At 41.2% G+C, this 17,839-nt stretch overlaps 1 protein-coding gene across 24 annotated transcripts in view; it reads left to right on the top strand.

The window, feature by feature from the left end:
- The window catches only part of LOC116395220 (neuronal cell adhesion molecule-like), a 40,465-nt gene extending 22,642 nt beyond the window's left edge, over window positions 1-17,823 (top strand). For 3 of the 24 annotated variants that reach the window (XM_031868941.1, XM_031868924.1, XM_031868992.1), the window contains 24 exons: window positions 58-169; window positions 295-479; window positions 671-805; window positions 1,419-1,562; window positions 1,672-1,783; window positions 1,863-2,029; window positions 2,236-2,383; window positions 2,549-2,673; window positions 2,994-3,020; window positions 3,797-3,898; window positions 4,652-4,849; window positions 5,131-5,201; window positions 5,427-5,652; window positions 5,748-5,863; window positions 5,947-6,151; window positions 7,170-7,292; window positions 7,674-7,853; window positions 8,942-8,977; window positions 9,438-9,497; window positions 9,811-9,930; window positions 11,118-11,279; window positions 11,974-12,105; window positions 12,859-12,937; window positions 15,700-17,823. In XM_031868941.1, coding sequence (XP_031724801.1) covers window positions 58-169; window positions 295-479; window positions 671-805; window positions 1,419-1,562; window positions 1,672-1,783; window positions 1,863-2,029; window positions 2,236-2,383; window positions 2,549-2,673; window positions 2,994-3,020; window positions 3,797-3,898; window positions 4,652-4,849; window positions 5,131-5,201; window positions 5,427-5,652; window positions 5,748-5,863; window positions 5,947-6,151; window positions 7,170-7,292; window positions 7,674-7,853; window positions 8,942-8,977; window positions 9,438-9,497; window positions 9,811-9,930; window positions 11,118-11,279; window positions 11,974-12,105; window positions 12,859-12,937; window positions 15,700-15,946 — 3,212 coding nt within the window. In that variant the 3' untranslated portion in view covers window positions 15,947-17,823. Of the gene's footprint in view, window positions 1-57; window positions 170-294; window positions 480-670; window positions 806-1,418; window positions 1,563-1,671; window positions 1,784-1,862; window positions 2,030-2,235; window positions 2,384-2,548; window positions 2,674-2,993; window positions 3,021-3,796; window positions 3,899-4,651; window positions 4,850-5,130; window positions 5,202-5,426; window positions 5,653-5,747; window positions 5,864-5,946; window positions 6,152-7,169; window positions 7,293-7,673; window positions 7,854-8,941; window positions 8,978-9,437; window positions 9,498-9,810; window positions 9,931-11,117; window positions 11,280-11,973; window positions 12,106-12,858; window positions 12,938-13,023; window positions 14,632-15,699 lie in introns of those variants that run through there. The other 21 variants (XM_031868984.1, XM_031868960.1, XM_031869035.1 and 18 more) reach the window with 13 other exon arrangements.
- The last annotated feature ends 16 nt before the right edge of the window (window positions 17,824-17,839 follow it).

The raw sequence follows: 17,839 nt of genomic DNA, 5'->3' as shown, positions 1-17,839 counted from the left end.
ACAAATGCAGAAGAGCTGCTAATGGTTCTCTTTGTGCATATGTATGTGTAACTATAGAAGACCCAGCAGATGAGAGGAAGCCAACCTTCCTCATCCCATCTGGCCCCTCCAGCTCCAAGATGGTGTTGAGAGGACAGGTGCTGGAGATGGAGTGTATTGCCGAAGGACTGTAAGTGAAAGAATCCGCCATTACTTCAGCCCTGAAAGCCTCAAGTGCCCACCTGCTCAAGTGCCATCCTCACTTTTTTTTTTTCTCTTTGTCTCTTCCCTCTCTCTCTTTCTATTTGAATCCAGGCCCACCCCTGACATATCTTGGACCAAAGTGAGCGGCGACCTCCCGGCCAAGCGCACATCTTTCCTGCACTACCAGAAGACCCTCCAGATTGTGGACGCGTCTGAGTCAGACGCAGGAGATTACCGCTGCACCTCCAGGAACCCGCTGGGCTCGGTGCACCACACCATCCACGTCACGGTCAAAGGTGTGTCTGTGATGAAGTGCGCGGTGTCTCATCAGGCCATTCGTTCACCATGTGTGGCGACACAGACAATCCCTCTTTCTGTCTCTTCATTCTCCCTCCATCTCATAATGGATTTATGCACAGATGCCAACAGGGCAGCATGTTCAGTGATTAATTCTCCAGCCTTCTGCTGCGCTCTGTTCTATTTTCAGCTGCTCCATATTGGATCAGCGGCGCCCCCAGGAACCTTGTCCTAGCTCCGGGAGAGAGCAGTGTGCTGACCTGCAGGGCCAGTGGCACGCCCAAGCCCTCCGTCTCCTGGTCTATGAACGGCGTCCCCATAGAGAGTGAGTGCAACCTGTTCCCTAGTCTGAAACTCACTCTTTATGGCCTCATTCATTTTAGAGCAGCTGTGAATTTTTATATTTGAGACATGATTTTGGTTCTGATTTGTAAATATCTCGGTATTGTGTAGCATTTTCTTCCATATGTTGTTGATGTTTTATATTTACGTTACCCGAGTTTGAGTAACAGGAAGTTATTGAACCAGCAGAGAGACTTCAGGAAGTCACTACACCTAGCCAAGACATATATAAACCATAACTTGTTGATTATAGGGTTTGCTTTTTTGTACCGGTTCAACAAGTGAGATATTACTTTTTAATTTGGGAGCTTTAGAGGTTCTGTAGGCAGTTTTTGTTACTTTTGGACAGAACCATGCTAGCTTTCCGCCGTGTTTTTAGTCTTTATGCTAAGCTGAGCTAACCAGCTGCTGGCTGTAGCTTCTCCTTTAATTTGACAATAAGGCATTTTTTCCAAAGTGCAGCAATAACATAACTTTAAAAAAATAAAGGTAAATGATGATGTAAATGAGGAAATATCTTCTCAATAAGATTAATCGGGAATTAAAGAGCCAGAGTTACATCTGTTACATCTGTAACCTCTGTTATCCACAAACAGATTCCCCGAAGGATCTCAGCAGAAAGGTGGAGGACGACACCATCATCTTCACTGATGTGCAGACTGGATCCAGCGCCGTCTACCAGTGTAATGTCTCCAATGACTTCGGTTACCTGCTGTCCAACGCATTCGTCAATGTGCTCTGTAAGTTCATTTCACAAGATCCATTTGTATTAGAAGGCTGTTCCCCATTTACATTGATTTCCGTAGTGTAATAAATAACTTTGCAATAATTGCTGCTGCCTCACTGCAGCGGAGCCGCCCAGAGTGCTGACACAAGCCAACAAAGTTTACCAGATCATCAAAAATCACCAGGCCTTGATAGACTGCGCTTCCTTCGGGTCACCCATCCCTAAAATTACATGGTGAGTTAATGACCTTTTAACTGAGGAGAGCGTTTTGTGTTGCTTCACAAAGCTCACAGTGGCTGCCTCTCTGTCTCAGGTTCAAAGACAGTCGGTCCAGTACCCTCGATGGAGACCCTTACATCCTGCATGACAATGGGACTTTGGAGATCCACGTCGCTCAAGCTCACAATAGTGGCAAATACACATGTGTGGCCAGAAACATCCTCGGTATCTACGAGAACCACATCTATCTGGAGGTCAAAGGTGAGAGCGTTTCTTCACTTAAGATCCAAATATGATCATCACAACTAGCTCATAACTCACACGATGCTATTGCAGTGGGATATTTATGATTAAGCATGTACAATTTGGGTATTTAAAGTTCATATATGTCAAACATTTCTGGTTACGGTGTCCAACTATTAGAAGATCCACAAGAAAAGTCAAATGAATAAAACCTCTCCCATCAGAGCCCACCCGAATCCTGAAGCAGCCGGAGTACAAAGTGGTCCAGATGGGCAGGTCTGTGGTGTTTGAGTGTAAGGTGAAACACGACCCCTCGCTCATCCCCACCATGACCTGGCTCAAAGACGACGGAGAGCTGCCCGATGACGAGAGGTCAGAGCTGCCTGCACAACTCTCACTTCTTAGACCTGTGTTTGCTGTTCGTCTACATTAGTTATGAATTAATTAGTTATTAAATGAATCCTACCTTTTTAAAAAACAAGATTTGATTCAATCAGATGGATCGCTAAACTGTCTGTTTAAATGCTTTTTTCACAGATTAATCGTAGACTCTGACAGCCTCACCATCATTGATGTGACAGAGAGCGATGCGGGGGTGTACACCTGCATCATGAACACCACTCTGGACCATGACTCAGCCAGCGCTGAGCTCACTGTTGTCGGTATGTTCAGCTTTGCCGGAGCTCAATTTCACTGAGTCGGAAAACAAACTCACAAATTATTAAAGTGTAAACTTCTCTCCACCTCAGCTCTTCCCAGAGAAGTGAATCTGTCCAATAACTGACAAGACAGATTGCCTTTCAGCCCGTCAAGGTTAATTGCCTGAGAGTTTACTGAGGGTCAGGACGGCTTTAGTCAGCTATCGTGTCAGCAGCGTGAATATTTGATTGTTGTCTTCTCAGCGAGCCAGATAATCTTTTGTTTTCTTATGGCTGACTGACCACTAAACTCCCTATTTCACTCCTGTCCTCCTACCTGGCAGAGGCCACGACACCAGCTGTTGTCTACGGTAAACCCGCGGCACACAAGAGCACCCAGATGTGCTCAGCTGACATGGGCTGGTGTTGTTTGTTGGATGTTATTGTTAAGTGAAGCATGTTTTAAGAAGATTTATTTTGGACAATCACAGTGCATTTTTTGTATTTTTTGTATTTTATTTTGATTTATTTTTATCGTCATTTTTGTATTTTTATTTATTTCTAAATGAATTGTATGTTTTTTCCATTTTCACAAAAATGCATAAAGTTTGAATGCATCAAACACTAAACATTTCGGCAAAAGGGAGGAAATTTCCACTCATACCCAAGATCATTTGTAAAGCAGACATCTCCCCAAAGCACCGGTTGGATTCTTTTCAAATGCTCCATTTCCTCATGATTCATTTATTCCAAGCATGCGTTTCACTCTATCATTACAATTCCAAAACATGAGCATCAATTTCACCTCTCTGGTGAGCCCGAGACTCTATTTCATGCAGAGTGATTATGGAAGATGCTCAGTTGAGCGTCAGTCGGTTCATTTGCATGGTGCGGCGTCTGCATGTGCATCACGGCGCACATAACACGGTCTAATGTAACATGTAAAGAAACACAGGAGTAACTGAAAGGTATGCTTGGTTAAACCAACATACACAGAATTTGTTATGATACCAGTATCAGAGAAACACATTCATGTAACCAGATACCCTCTTTTATTTTTGCTTCATCTTCTCGTGGCATGAACCCTCCATATTCTGTAACTGTAACTGTGTGTTGATGTTTCTGCCTGTGCTGTTTCTCCCCTCAGAGCGACCCGACCCCCCAACTGACCTGGAGCTGACAGACCACAAAAAGAGGAGTGTTCAGCTCACTTGGATCCCTGGGGATGAACATAACAGTCCTATTCAGAGTATGTCTTATGTGTGTTTGTATCAGGGTGTATTTATCGGCGTCTGTTTGGGATTTTTATGCGAAGGCGTAACTTTTTTAAAGGGACAATTCACTTATTTCACATATGAATAGAGATATTTTCATTATCTTCTAAAGGAAAGCCTGTATTAAAAACGTGTCGATTGAGAGAAGTTGGCATTTAGGATGCAAGGAGGGTCTAATTCAACATGCTTTTAAGTTGCATTATGGGAATTGTAGTATCGGGCATTTTTGGAGCTTGATCCATACAGGGACTAAAAGATATCTTGGCCTCTGCTGCATCAATTTTGACTTTAAAAAGATAATTGTCTCTGATGAGTCTCCCAACATTATTAAGATGCAAAACTAAATCACTGAATTCACCTTTTGATTAATTACATTTTTGACATTTACCATATGTGAACAAAATCACAATGATTTATGAAAATCCATAATTACAATCAACCGATAAGATAGTCAGTGAAAAAAGGGAAAAATCAACCAAATGTGTCTTTTGGAAAACACAACCGACCCTACAGGACTGAAAGGGGTTCGTAACGGAGTGCAGGTTCTTCAGTGACAGCTGAGGTCAGCTTGAAATAATTGGTTACAATGGTGAAGTTTTAACAGCATGCTTTGAGTTACAGCATCCAAAAATTACTTGAGGGCATTTATTTCAGTTATGCAAATATACCGTCAAGCAGGGTATCAAGTGCCCAGTCATGTACAATACTTTTTAAAAAATTTTCCACAGAATTTCTGATCCAGTATGAAGACTCCCTGCACCACCGAGGGCACTGGCATAATCTTACCGAGGTCCCCGGCACCAGGACGACAGCTCACCTCAAACTGTCACCATACATCCACTACACCTTCAGAGTTTTGGCCCTCAACGCTGTGGACTTCAGCCGCCCCAGCTTCCCGTCCAGAATGGTTAAGACAGAATCTGCAGGTACAGACTCCTCCGCCTTTTGCTTGGGGTGTGTTTCTGAGGCCTTGTGTGTTTTCACTCTGTAAATTCATTGTGTCACGCTTAAATATTAGATAAATAATCTACCAATCTTCTAAATACTACTAAATACTGGATACTAAATAATATTCTAAACGATCTTTCTCTAAAATCACAACTGTTTTGTGAGTAAACGGGTAACAAAAGCATATTCGTCAGATTTTGAGCTGAGCCTCAGATTTTCCTTTAAATACCTTTTCATATTGTCTTTATTGTTATTTTAGCTCCAGACGAGAACCCAACAGGTGTACAGGGATTTGGAACAGAACATGATAATCTTGTAATCTCATGGAAGGTAATAAAGTTGTATGAAGCCATCTGTTTTAATCCTGAAGCATTTACTGTTGTCCAGGGAGTACCATGAGAAAAGTGTCCTTGTACTGTGAAGCATGATTTTGTTATTGCCTGCTCTTATGAGATTCCTATCATCTGCCAAAAAACATATACATTATGGCGTACAGTCATTGTTTCTCCTGAAAAAAATTAAGTAATGAAAAATCAGCAACTTTCTCCTGTGCAGCCGCTGTCAGGCCTCCAGTCTAACGGTCCAGGGCTTCACTATAAAGTAATGTGGAGGCAGAAGGTGGTGGACAGCGATTGGACCACAGTGACTGTGGCTAACAACTCCAAGTTTGTTGTGTCTGGAACGCCCACATTTGTTCCTTATGAGCTGAAAGTTCAGGCAGTGAACGACCACGGAGCTGGACCTGAGCCTGCTATTGCCCACGGCTACTCAGGAGAGGACTGTGAGTTGGATCGACTTCAAAATTAATTATGTGCAAGAGTCTGGAGGGGATACATTGGGCTGTGTAACCTAAAACATTTACTCGGTATTGTACAGTGCCAGTAGCAGCTCCAGAGAATGTGCAGGCGGTGTTGCTAAACAGCACTCTGGCAGAGGTGCACTGGGATCCTGTTCCCTCTAAATTAATACGAGGACATCTCAAAGGATACAAGGTACAGTGTAACATGTACACCAATCCCGCCTTCCATAACACACACACACACCTCTTATTGTATACTAACTGTGTAACTCGTAGGTGTACTACTGGAGAGAGCACAGCCTCCACAAACACAACCCCCATCTAATGGAGAACCAGATCCTGACCTTCAGTGGGAACCACACCCACAGAATGCTGCCTGGCCTGCACCCCTTCAGTCGCTACTCATTCAATGTCAGGGTTTATAACGGCAAGGGAGAGGGTCCCCCCAGCCCCACCCTGCGGTTTGATACACCTGAAGGAGGTAAGACAAGGAATACTCTGTTTCTTTGTTTCTTTGTATTTTATCACAACTGAGACCTACTGTCCTATGGTGCACCTATTTAACTATATATATACGTATATATATACATACTGTATATATAATACCAAATATCACTTAATCTATGTTAAATCCAATCATACGTCCTTCCTGTAAAACGAAATATGACGTGTGCTTACATAAGAGAGTACCAAACAATTTCAACAGATTAATTGACATCACCCATCAATCAATTTGCAGCTTTTAGCAACGATGGAGGCGTGTGTGTGTGTGTGTGTCTGGTCTCTGTTGCTCTCTATAGTGCTGCATTTTAAGCCAGCCTACGCTTTAGCGGTCCAATCAAATGCAAGGGATTTGATTTAAATCTCTTTTGTAACTACCGATCAAATGTTCCGTTTCACTGGAGAATGTGTCACCGTGCAGAAGCTGAGGACACTCGAACTTCTGTTTCACTGGGTTTTTAATACAACAACGTCAAATAATACAAATTTGAGTATTATGTTTATTAAATCTTAATGTAATTGTCATAATTTCTGTCTGAAATTATTCACTAGGTAATTGATTTTTCAAACATTAAATGCACATCTTCTGCTTCTCCCTCATTGAAAAACAATCCAGAATCCATTAATAAGCTAATATTTTCTAGTTTAACAAATTGCCTTCTACTTCACTGAAAACTCCAATCTCAGTGCATTACCGCTGGAAGTTTCGAGCATCAAACGTGTGCAAGTTGCATATTGAACCACGATTGGCTTTCAAACTAGTTGGGATGTCACAAAGTCATGCTTCATCTTCTACACGTTTAAGACTGTGAGTTGAGCACAGAGAAACTTTCCTCCTTTAGCAGATGAACGTAAAATGTTAAACATCCAAACAAATTAAAAAACATTTTTAAGTGAAAGGGGGACTTTAAAATTCCTTTAAAATATAATTTTGAGCCCTGTTTAGCTTTACATGGATGAATTTGTGTAAGTTTTCATGATAAATGTGTTTTCTGTAGTGCCGGGTGCTCCTACTTCCCTGGTAGTCACCAATCCCAACCTGGACTCTCTGACCCTTGAATGGAGTCCTCCTCATGACCGTAATGGACGCATCACTGGCTACACCCTCAAATATCAGCCAGGTGAGGCTTTTTTTCTATCGGACTTCTATATCTTTGCCTAGTTCCTTCATGTAGTTTGTATGTCTTCCTTTGTCATGTCTTGTAGTGTCATCCTGTTCAGAGATTATAAGAAAAATTTAGAGTAGTACTAAGAGCATTTCAAGCAAGTTATTTTGCCTAAATTACAACACAAATTAACAAATCAACTTTTGTCACTCCCGTCTTCTATTCCTGAACCCTACACCTCTGTACCCCAAACATTTTCATTTCCACCTTTCTCATCACTGACACTGCGACCCCATCTCCGACCTCCCCCATCTCATACCTCTATTCAACTTATCTCACTGCTTCCCAACCTCCATCCCCGTCCCAATTATTCTTCTCACCCATCCTCCATCCCAGTAGTCAATAACTCCAATGAGCTGGGCCCAGTGGAGGAGCTGGCCCTGCCCGCCAATGAGACCTCAGTCACTTTGCTCAACCTCAAGTACAGCACGCGCTACAAGTTTTATTTGAATGCGAAAACAGTCAGGGGAGCAGGCCTGGCCATTTCTCAGGAAGCTGTCACCATCGTGGATGAAGGTAAGTCAGCAAATGCAGACTGTTGAAAGTAAATGACCTTAATTGTATTCATGTTTCTTCAACTGGAAAGCTGACTGACATGAATTATTATATCTATAACTCAGGTGAGATAATCCAAACATGCTATTGATTTACAGATCATATTTACAAAGTATGAAGTCCATGCCAAAAGAAAATGCATTACAGAACTCGTCAGTACACCATATTTCATGAGTGAGGAAACCAGAATCCAACCTCAAACATTTGAAGAATGAAGCATGGTGTTCTGGATAGGAGTCGTGTGACATGTTTAAAGTTTGGATGGAGTCCCATTGAAGCTCACACTGGTTGCACCTCGCTGTGTGTGTCTTCTCAAATTAAAGAAATTGTTGGTTTGCATTGAAAAACATTCCTCCAGACAGTGAAATGCTCTTTATTGTGAATCAGGGCGTTTTGTTTTTGTGTGTTTTCTGTAAAGTCAATTTGATTAGTTGACACTTGACGGCATCAACAGCACATTTTATTGTGATTTTTTTAAATACGAGAATTGTAAACATTCCTTCGCCTCAAATCTAAAAATGCGCTGGTTTTATAAGTAAATACAGTATGTTGTAGTTTAGACTGCTGGGCTGACAAAACAAGCAATTTGAAGGTGCCAACTGCAGAATTATGATCTGCATTTTCTTACTATTTTCTGACATTTTACAGACTGAACAATTAATTAACTGACAATTTTGTCAGTTTTGCTCAAGACATTAATTGTTGAGTCAGAACATTGTCGTGTGTTTTGTGAATGTCACACCCTTGTCATTCTGCCATGTATGATGCGCACTCTTCCAGAGCATCGTCTTTTATTTTTAGCATTTTACATTCAGTAGCATGACATACACAAGCTCTTCATCCACGTCGAGTGGAACATGAGTGTGATCCAGTTGCATTGTTACATGAGGTGACCCATGCCGCTGTAAACTTCGTCTGTTATATTTCTCTGCATGAGCAACATGAATGTTGTTACTGTTTCATGCAGTGACACAGATGGCGGGGGGGGGGGGGTTCCTCCCATAGTGACCCGTGTCCTGTTCTTTCTCTGTCCTGTTTCTCTCTACAAGCTCTAATATCACAGCATGACGTAGATGTGGGCGCAGGTACCGCTCGTATCTAGACTCGTGCATGTTTTTACAGTTACAGCCATAGCTTCAAATCCCCCCGCAAGCATGCACTCATTGAGCAATTTCCCCTCGTCTCTATCAATTTCTGCAGCGCACCACAATGCTCCACCTGAGCTCAAAGCTGAGTAAAGTTCAAAGCCACATCGATAAAGATGCTATTTGACGCGTGCCTTTTTTAACGCCATGTGATAAAACTACATGAGTCTCTGCTGTTTTTTTTTCTTTTTTCTTTTACTTGTGCCTTTGGCGACTTTGGTCCTCTTACTCACTTCTTCCACGCTGGCTTCTAGTGATGCTTCCCCGCTGCATGACAAGCGTTTGCTTGGCATGCCAATGAACTGTGTGCATTGTGTATGATGACTTCAGTGTCTGTGGTGTCTCTGTGTGTGTCTCGTGTGTGTGGTGCGGTCTTCACCCCTCTCCATGTTGTTTACAGGAAACACGCAAACCCCTCATCCCATTGCACGGTCTCCTCCACGCCGTCCGCCCCACGAGGGTACAGATACTGCTGTGATCTTAGTACACTACTGTACATGTCCGATTTGTTACATGATCAGCTTTGTGTATTCCTTTGTTTGCTGGCATAGTGTCCCCATTTTAAATTGCTATCGTGTCAGGCTATGAGGTAAGATAAGATAATCCTTTGTTAGTCCCACAGGGGGGGGCATTTGCTGGTTCTAGATTTGGTGATGCTAAGAGCTTTTATTGGGACTTAATTTATTAAATCAAAGCAAATAATTGCCAGTTATTGGACTGTCTTTTGACCAACAGACCGAGCTTGATGGTTGTCTCTTCTTTTGTGTGCTCAGCGCGGCCTGTGAATCCTTTCGGGAACGTTAGCTCCTTGTCTGGAGAGGACGGGACCCTGATCAGTTGGGAGTACTGGGGCCCCGAGCAAAACTTTTATGTAGAATACATAGTGAAAAACAGTAAGCAAAGCAACACACCTTTATTTCAGTTCCACACATAGGTGGCAAGAGACTCCTACTTCATTATTGGCATGTGCAGGTGAATAGAAATATTGGCAGTCACGTTGACGCTGGCTCCTGCCAACGTGGACCCAGATGTGATAAACAAGGCTGTCTGTGATTGGATTTCTAATTAACCAGGCCTGTTATTGATTGGGGTTGCATGCAGCTCCCGTTAACAATCTCGTTGGAACTTATGCAGACAAACATCATAAAAGGCAGAACAAGCATTCTTGTTGTGCCAACCAATTTTGACTGAAGCGCTCTCCATTGTTTTTATCCACCTGCAGTGAGGACGAAAAACTGTGTTGTTTGTAGTATGGCTCTCTCACACCTACTGTTTCAATGGATTCAATTAGGGAATATCATAATCATAGATTCCCAGTAATTTAGAAAAATGTTGTCATCAAAAACAATATCTTGTGCTCATCAGTCGTGTCATATTTAGCTCATCACCACATGTATAGTTCATTGTGGCCCCGAGAGTTCGACACACTGCAACTTAAGAAACGCGTGCAAATGGACTCAAGAAAAGCTAAACGAAGAAAAGATCTCCACCAATTTGACAACACGTGCACAGCAACAGACTCACATCTCCAGCCGCGAGCCATGCGGCTGCCATGGCTAAAAATGCTGCAAAGTGAGATAAAAACATACAGAAAGCACAACCTAATACAGTAAACGATCACAAACCACTGCAAATCCAGCAGATTGTGACACAAGTGAGTAACAAAACAAGTTTCCAGTTGTGTTTAGCACTTTTTGTCATCCCCTAGAAACGTCTGCTTTGTAACTCATTTTAGTTGCATCCTGTGCAACTTGCAGCATTTCTGTATATGGTCATGTTTCCTCTTTGTTGCAGCATGCTGCACGTGTTAGTGAAGTTGGGAAATGTGTTTTCTTAAATTACAGTGTGTTTTTACTTTCAGGGCAATAATTAATTCATAGACTTAATTGGTTTTAGAACTCCATAATCCCATGAATATTAACAGTTTAAATCTAATATAGACAGAATTATTTGCAGCGTAATCCTATGTAAGTAGATGTTTGTTCAAGTAATTAGATCCCGTGATCCCGTGATGTCATGATCCCATTTGAAGTGTTTGCTCCCTCAAACGTACCTCTCTTCGTGAACGTCCCTCCTGCAGGTGAAGGTGAAGAGGAGTGGAAGAAAGAGCTTGTGAACGGCACTCAGAATGTTATGCTGAAGGGCTTAAAGGGGGGCCTTTCCTATAGGGTGCGTTTGGTGGCCAAAGGTCACCACGACCAGCCGCTCCACCTGTCTGAGGAGCTTTTGGTCTCGGTCCCAGGTGAGGCAGTTCCTCGGCGGTCGCCTCCACCATGGTCTGGCCCGGCCTGGCCTTGCTCTGTGTTCCGTGTGTGAACCGTGTGGTAGTTGGTGCCGTTGTGTAGTCATAATCCAGTCAAGCATGGGTTTAACAGATGTGTTGTGGTGGCTCTGTATGCCAGGCATGTACTGTAGCGATAGAGAGACAGTGTGTAGCAGCGTGCATGATTGTGTGGTTTCATTTCAGTTGAATTAAAGTCAGTCCTGTAGATTTGGTAATCCTCATATAGAAGTTTGATATCTGTTTAGTGATATATATCCCACCTAATATCACCAACAGTAATCCTCCGTACGTACAGTGTGTGTGTGTTATCTGTGTGTATCTGTGACTGTCTGTGTGTGTGCACCTGTCAGAGACGGATTGATTTCCTACGCTGTGTACTAATGTGGTTTCGATAATGTGTCTAAGTCACCATTAGCTTAATCTAGGAGATTTCTAACTTCTCCAACATGAAAGTCGTCCTTTTCTGTGACAATAAGCAATCATGATCCACACTCATGAACGGATTTCTCTAACAAATAGATACCAAGTGAATGGCTTGTTACACATTTGTTTTAGCACATGACTGTGGATGAATATTTCTATTTTACCGTCCCAATGGGAAAAGATCATCCAGTCATAAATGTTATGTCTCTTCCTCTCCTCCTCTGGCCAGCTGTGGCGAGCCGACAGGTAGACATCGCCACTCAGGGATGGTTCATTGGCCTCATGTGTGCCATCGCTCTGCTCATCCTGATCCTCCTCATTATCTGCTTCATCCAGAGGAATAAGGGAGGAAAGTACCCTGGTGAGCAGTCGCACAAACACCACCACTTACACACTCGTATATAAACCCACACTATAATGCTTTGTTCGCGACCATTCCATTATGTTTAATACGATTTTATGATTAGATTTTATGTTTTCTGGCATATTGGTGTGTTTTTATAGCTATCTGTGGCAGTGTGTGGCTGCCACAATGACAAGAAGATATTTGCCCAGTTGTTTTTATGAAGATACATTTTCTCAGATCATAATTAATTAAAGATCCACAAACATCTTGCTGCAATTTTATTTTACACTGTAACATATTTAATGGTATTTTGACATTTCATTCTCATTATGTAATTTCTTGCTACGACACAAAATCAATATACGTTTTCACTAAAACAACATGCTGACTTGTCTCATTAAATCAGGAAACCTTTCTCATTGAAACATGTGGAAGTCTCTTGAACATGCCAATGTATTAACGTTCATTTTTTTAGAAGATACGTTTTTGAATAACAGAAGGAACGTTTTCTGACAAAGTCATACGTTATTATTACGACAAATGTTTCTTGTTTTAACTGGTTCATTTGATATGTAGTAATGACAAGAAACATATCTTGTTCTACCGAGAAAAGGGTCTGGTTATAACGAAAACGGAGCTAATATTTTGCAATACTCTCTGCCGTAGCTTTTTGCCACATTGCGTCTGAATAATGAGGAATCATCAACATTGTTTCTTACTTTACCTTGTAAGCCGGTTTGTCTAAATTGCTTCCTCTTCTCTCACCAGTCAAAGAGAAGGAGGACGCACACACAGACCCAGAGTTCCAGCCAATGAAAGACGATGACTGTACTTTTGGGGAATACAGGTGAGAGAAAAGTGCTCCGGCCTCTGGAGCCCCCAGAGCCCCATTGTTACCCATCAACCCCTGCCCCGTCCCTGCTTTCTATCCAGATCTGCTCTCTCTGGCCGGGCTGAAGCTCTGCACTCCCTCCCTCCCTCCTCTCAACCTTTACAGCTGACCAATAACTGACCCAGGATCAACATTAAGAGAAATACAAAACAAAAAGAAGAAGTGAACCTCTTCTGAACCTCTACCACCGTGAAGCACAAGATTTTTTTTTTTTTCTTTTCTGGGTTCTGGGAGGTCCTGGGTGCCACTTGTGTCGGACTCTATTGATATGACATTGTGGTGTCATTTGAGAAGCAGGATTCTTCAGGTTCAAGGGATTTGGGGTTTAGGTGTTTTAAATCTTTAAAGAAAACTGTCAGGAAAACAAAAATATAAGCTAGAATCATTTGCAACACATCGTAAACTGACCCAAAGCATCAATTCCCATTCCAACTAATAAGCTATTCATTAACATCCTGTGTACAGTATATATAGTATTAACACTTTGCCTAGTGTATTGCTACTTACATACACAACCCTGATAGGATTGAAAATCACTGAAATCATCATTCCTTCTAACTTACAGCGGTTATCCAGATGTGCTTGTTAGCATCCTCAGTCTAGGCTGCTTCTCCAATCGCACGCAGAATAAAGAACAACAAAGCACTTTACTTCTGTATACATAGCATTATTGAATTGTTTTTTATAAGTCAATTTATAAAATGGTCTTGCTTTTATATTTTGTATTAATTTTTGTATTATGTAAACATAAATCTGTTATATGGATTTTATGCTGTGATGAATACATATCGATATATATATATATAATATGTGACATGCATGGTGTGAAGATCTGATATATGAAAATTAGCTCTAGGCAATAATGTGTTGAATGGAATCATGTTCATATATAGATAAACGGTACAAAGATGAATATGGATCTTATATGGAATTATCAGCATGTTTGAGGGAAGCAATCCTCACTGAGTGTACACGAGCTGGTTAATGCTGTTTATATGAAGCCAGTAGCCATTCTTTAATAGTGATGCATCCTTAAAGGATGAGGCTGTGATATTCTACATTTTTATTATTGTCAACAAATTCTTTTAATAGACCAAAATCAGTCTGTCTCACAAGACTTTTTTATTTTTATGGTCACATATATAAGTTATAAGATGCATTTTAAAAGCCAAACTATTTCCTAAAACTGCTGGGAACTTTAGTTTTTTAAAGTTTAAGAAATAAACAGAGAATTTATTGGGGACTGTTTTCAGCCGCAGAATTAAAAATATACAGATGCTCATTGTAATGACGCAATATGTCGCTCAGTGTGGATCACTGGCGTTGTGTTTTGTTTTTGGACAATAATGCAGCACTATGGCCCAGAAGTAGAATCTATGTGAGACTTATAGAATGAGTTCATTGATGGTTTTGGTCTTCTCACAGGATTTGTTGACATCACCACACTTATCCTTTAAAACTCATGCAGAGAGACCCATTTACACGGCTGGGGAATCTCTCAAATGGACATCAACTCGAAGGACAAAGTAGACAATAAATCACAAGGCAAAGTGTACAAATATTATAGTGCCTTTGTGAGAGTATACTTTCTATCCATGCTGTTTCATTAAGCTCAGCTGGAAGTATGACAATAAAGGCAGAACTTCACTCAACTGAGCTGTTTTTGTTTGACTGCAGGAGAGCGTACTGTAAGTTCAGACTATACGTGTACACGGCGTATGTGCCTGTTAAAGTGCATTGTGAGGAGTGACTGTTGTGTTGTGTGGGATCTCAGCTGGATCTCCTCATCTGATGGCAGGGGTGTAGGTCTCAGGAAAGGTAAGGGTGACGATGGTGTGTCGGTAGGTTGAGGGTCAACATGTAAATCTAGCACGTGAGGAGGGTCAGTGGACAGCACTGTGGAGAAAAGCGCTCGCTGTGTAAGCATCCCAGGCTCTTTCACGGCTGTCATCAAGTTTAATATTTGGTCATAAAGCCTTCATCATGTCTTGTAAGTCATTCATTGCTTACCTGGTGCAAGTTCTCTCCCTGAAAAATGCTTTTGCCGACAGATTAATCTCTATTCTAAATTTAAAAACATTTCAGCATTATGATGGCTTTTGTGATCTTATCTCATTGATGTTCAACTCATGTATGTGGAATGTATCTGATATCCAAAGAAATCTTTCTTTGCAGATTTTTCGTGCATTGTGCCAACTTGTGATTATTATCATGCTTGCTTTGGGGGATGTTTGGCTGAAAACCTTGCTTTTCCAAGTTTTATTCACATCATTGCCTTGGATTTTCTGTTATTCATCACAACCTCTGCCTCGGGGGGAGGGGGGGAAATGCTTTTGTCAAACAATACATTTACCACTTCATATTTGGTTTCAGGGGGAATTTGAACAGGGTATGGCTGCTTGAGCTTTATTCCCCTGTTGCCTGATGGAAACCAACTAATCATCCATTGCTACTGTTTTTTTAGACATGGAGGAAGCTAAATCCAAACTTGCTTCTCATGCAGTGGTTCACTGTTGCATATTCATGAGTTTACACTTTTAAAAAGTGAAGAGCTAAAGAAACGAACCAATACGTTGGTTTTACCATAACCAAAAAGTACAGTAGGTTTTGGTAAAATTAGCTGTTCAGTGCTCCATCTAAAAAAAAGTCACTAATCTCCTTGTTGCATCTGTCACATCATCTCACCTGTAACACCTGCATGTTATTTTCTCCTTCAGTGACAATGAGGACCATAAACCATTAAAAGGGAGCCGCACGCCGTCTAATGGGACAGTTAAGAGAGACAACAGTGACGACAGTTTAGTTGACTACGGGGAAGGAGGAGACGGACAGTTCAACGAGGATGGCTCGTTTATCGGCCAGTATAGTGGAAAGAGTGCCATCAGGGAGACTGCTGAGGGCCACGAGAGCTCGGAGGCCCCCTCCCCGATTAATGCCATGAACTCCTTGAACTCATTTGTGTAAGCCAATCAGTCGTCACAGACCGGTATGAGGGGCTGCACGGACTCCTCAATCCCCACATCTCTCTTTAGAGGGCTGTCCCAACACTGCATGGCTTTATGATCACATCTCCATCCCCAGTGTCGTACATGAAATGCACATAACTCGTCTAAGACATTTATGTTTTCACTTGGAAGTCTTTATGGAGAGGCTTTGGAGACCTGTGGCTCATTATACCTTACGCAGCATTCAGGAATGAAGTAGCTCAACCACACATTTGATTTGAACAGTGCACGCATGAAACACCTGATATGACCCAAATCCATATTTGAATTTACACTTTGATAGTAACAAGTGAAGCATTCTCACCGGAAACCTCTTATGGATTATGCAGTGCTCGTCTCAACTATATTGGATTTTGTTATTGGTTATTATATCATCTACTATGTTCAAATAGTAATCAGTGTCTAAAGACTATTACTCCATGTTTTGTTTTTTCAACACAGAAGCTTGGACTGGAATCTGTATTTAATTATGTAATTCATTCATGCAATTCCATCACTGCACAAGGCAGATGTACAGTGTGTGTGTATGTATATCTAAATATATGTATATATATATACATAAAGTGAACTATCTGTAAACTGAATATTGGGAACAGTGCACAAAGCATGCTTGAGATCTCTGCATTGATACATCCTCATCTGTCTGTTGAATGATCCAACTGCCCCTATGAAGGAAGAAGCTGAAATGCTGCATGGCGTGTCATGTGACCTTCTGCCCCGCATGTAACCTCTTATTGAGCTTGATCTGAAGGCCAATGGGAAATGCTGAGGGTGCGACGGCTTGCGTCAATCCCTGCAATGCTTTCAGCAGGTATAGTGCCTTTTCTTCAAAGCATCAATTCCATTCTGGAGTCTCTTCCCGGAGTTCAGTGACTGGAACAGAGACAGTAGTAGGACTGCGGAAGTCACATCCAAGAAAGGATCAGATAAGCTTGAGAAGAGGAGTCTGTGGAAGGACGAATAATTCATATACTCTTATCTTTTTTTGTAAAGACGTCCCAATGCCTTGAGACACAGGACTGGCTTTGATTCCTCCAAGAAGCTAAGCACAACCTAAATTGGATCAGACTAAAACATCATTAAAACCACATCTGGTGCATTTTTCAAAGTCTGCAGTCATTATGTACAGAACCTGATTGTATTTCTGCAGTGTATGAATGTACGGACATCTGTGTGTGAATACTACACATTATTCAATTCCTTTTAGGCAAAGATCGTTCACTTGAACTAACTACACTTGAGGGCCTTTGGACGGAATCAAGATTTCTTTTCTCTTAACTTGCATCAAGTTTTTTGTTTTTTTTAATGACGTGTAGAATATCTGTTGAATTTGTAAATACCTTAATTGATTGTACAGGGACAAGCAGCCTAATAGGCAATATTGTGCATGATATGGTTTAACTTGTTGATAGGACTGTATTAAATATAGAGTACTTGTAGAAAATATATATTCTTTTTTTTTTGCTGTGCACAGTGTAAATTGTATTGTAACTAACTGGACAGAAAATTGCATATAAATCTGGATTTTGATCGTTTTCTGATTTGCTTGTCAGCGAGTTATACGACTTTGGTATTGTACAACATGTAGTATTTAGCAACAATATTAATTGATGCACAAAACTCTATTATTCTGATTTGTATTGGTTCTACGCAGTCCCAGTTTACTGCCAAACCGATGCTCTTTTCTGACAGTATTGCAAATGGTTTTGTATTTAAGAAACAGATTTTTACTAACAGATACTTTCTTTGTCTCTATTTAAGTTTCTCCTTTTAGTGCAAGTATGAAATTCAAGCTACTGGAAATATAATGAATGAATAAATAATTATCTGCTTTAATTTCAGTTTTCAGACT

Source organism: Anarrhichthys ocellatus, unplaced genomic scaffold, assembly GCF_004355925.1.
Source record: "Anarrhichthys ocellatus isolate YVR2014 unplaced genomic scaffold, GSC_Weel_1.0 scaffold2, whole genome shotgun sequence".
Lineage (NCBI taxonomy): Eukaryota > Metazoa > Chordata > Actinopteri > Perciformes > Anarhichadidae > Anarrhichthys > Anarrhichthys ocellatus.
This window is presented reverse-complemented; position numbering and strand designations above follow the sequence as displayed.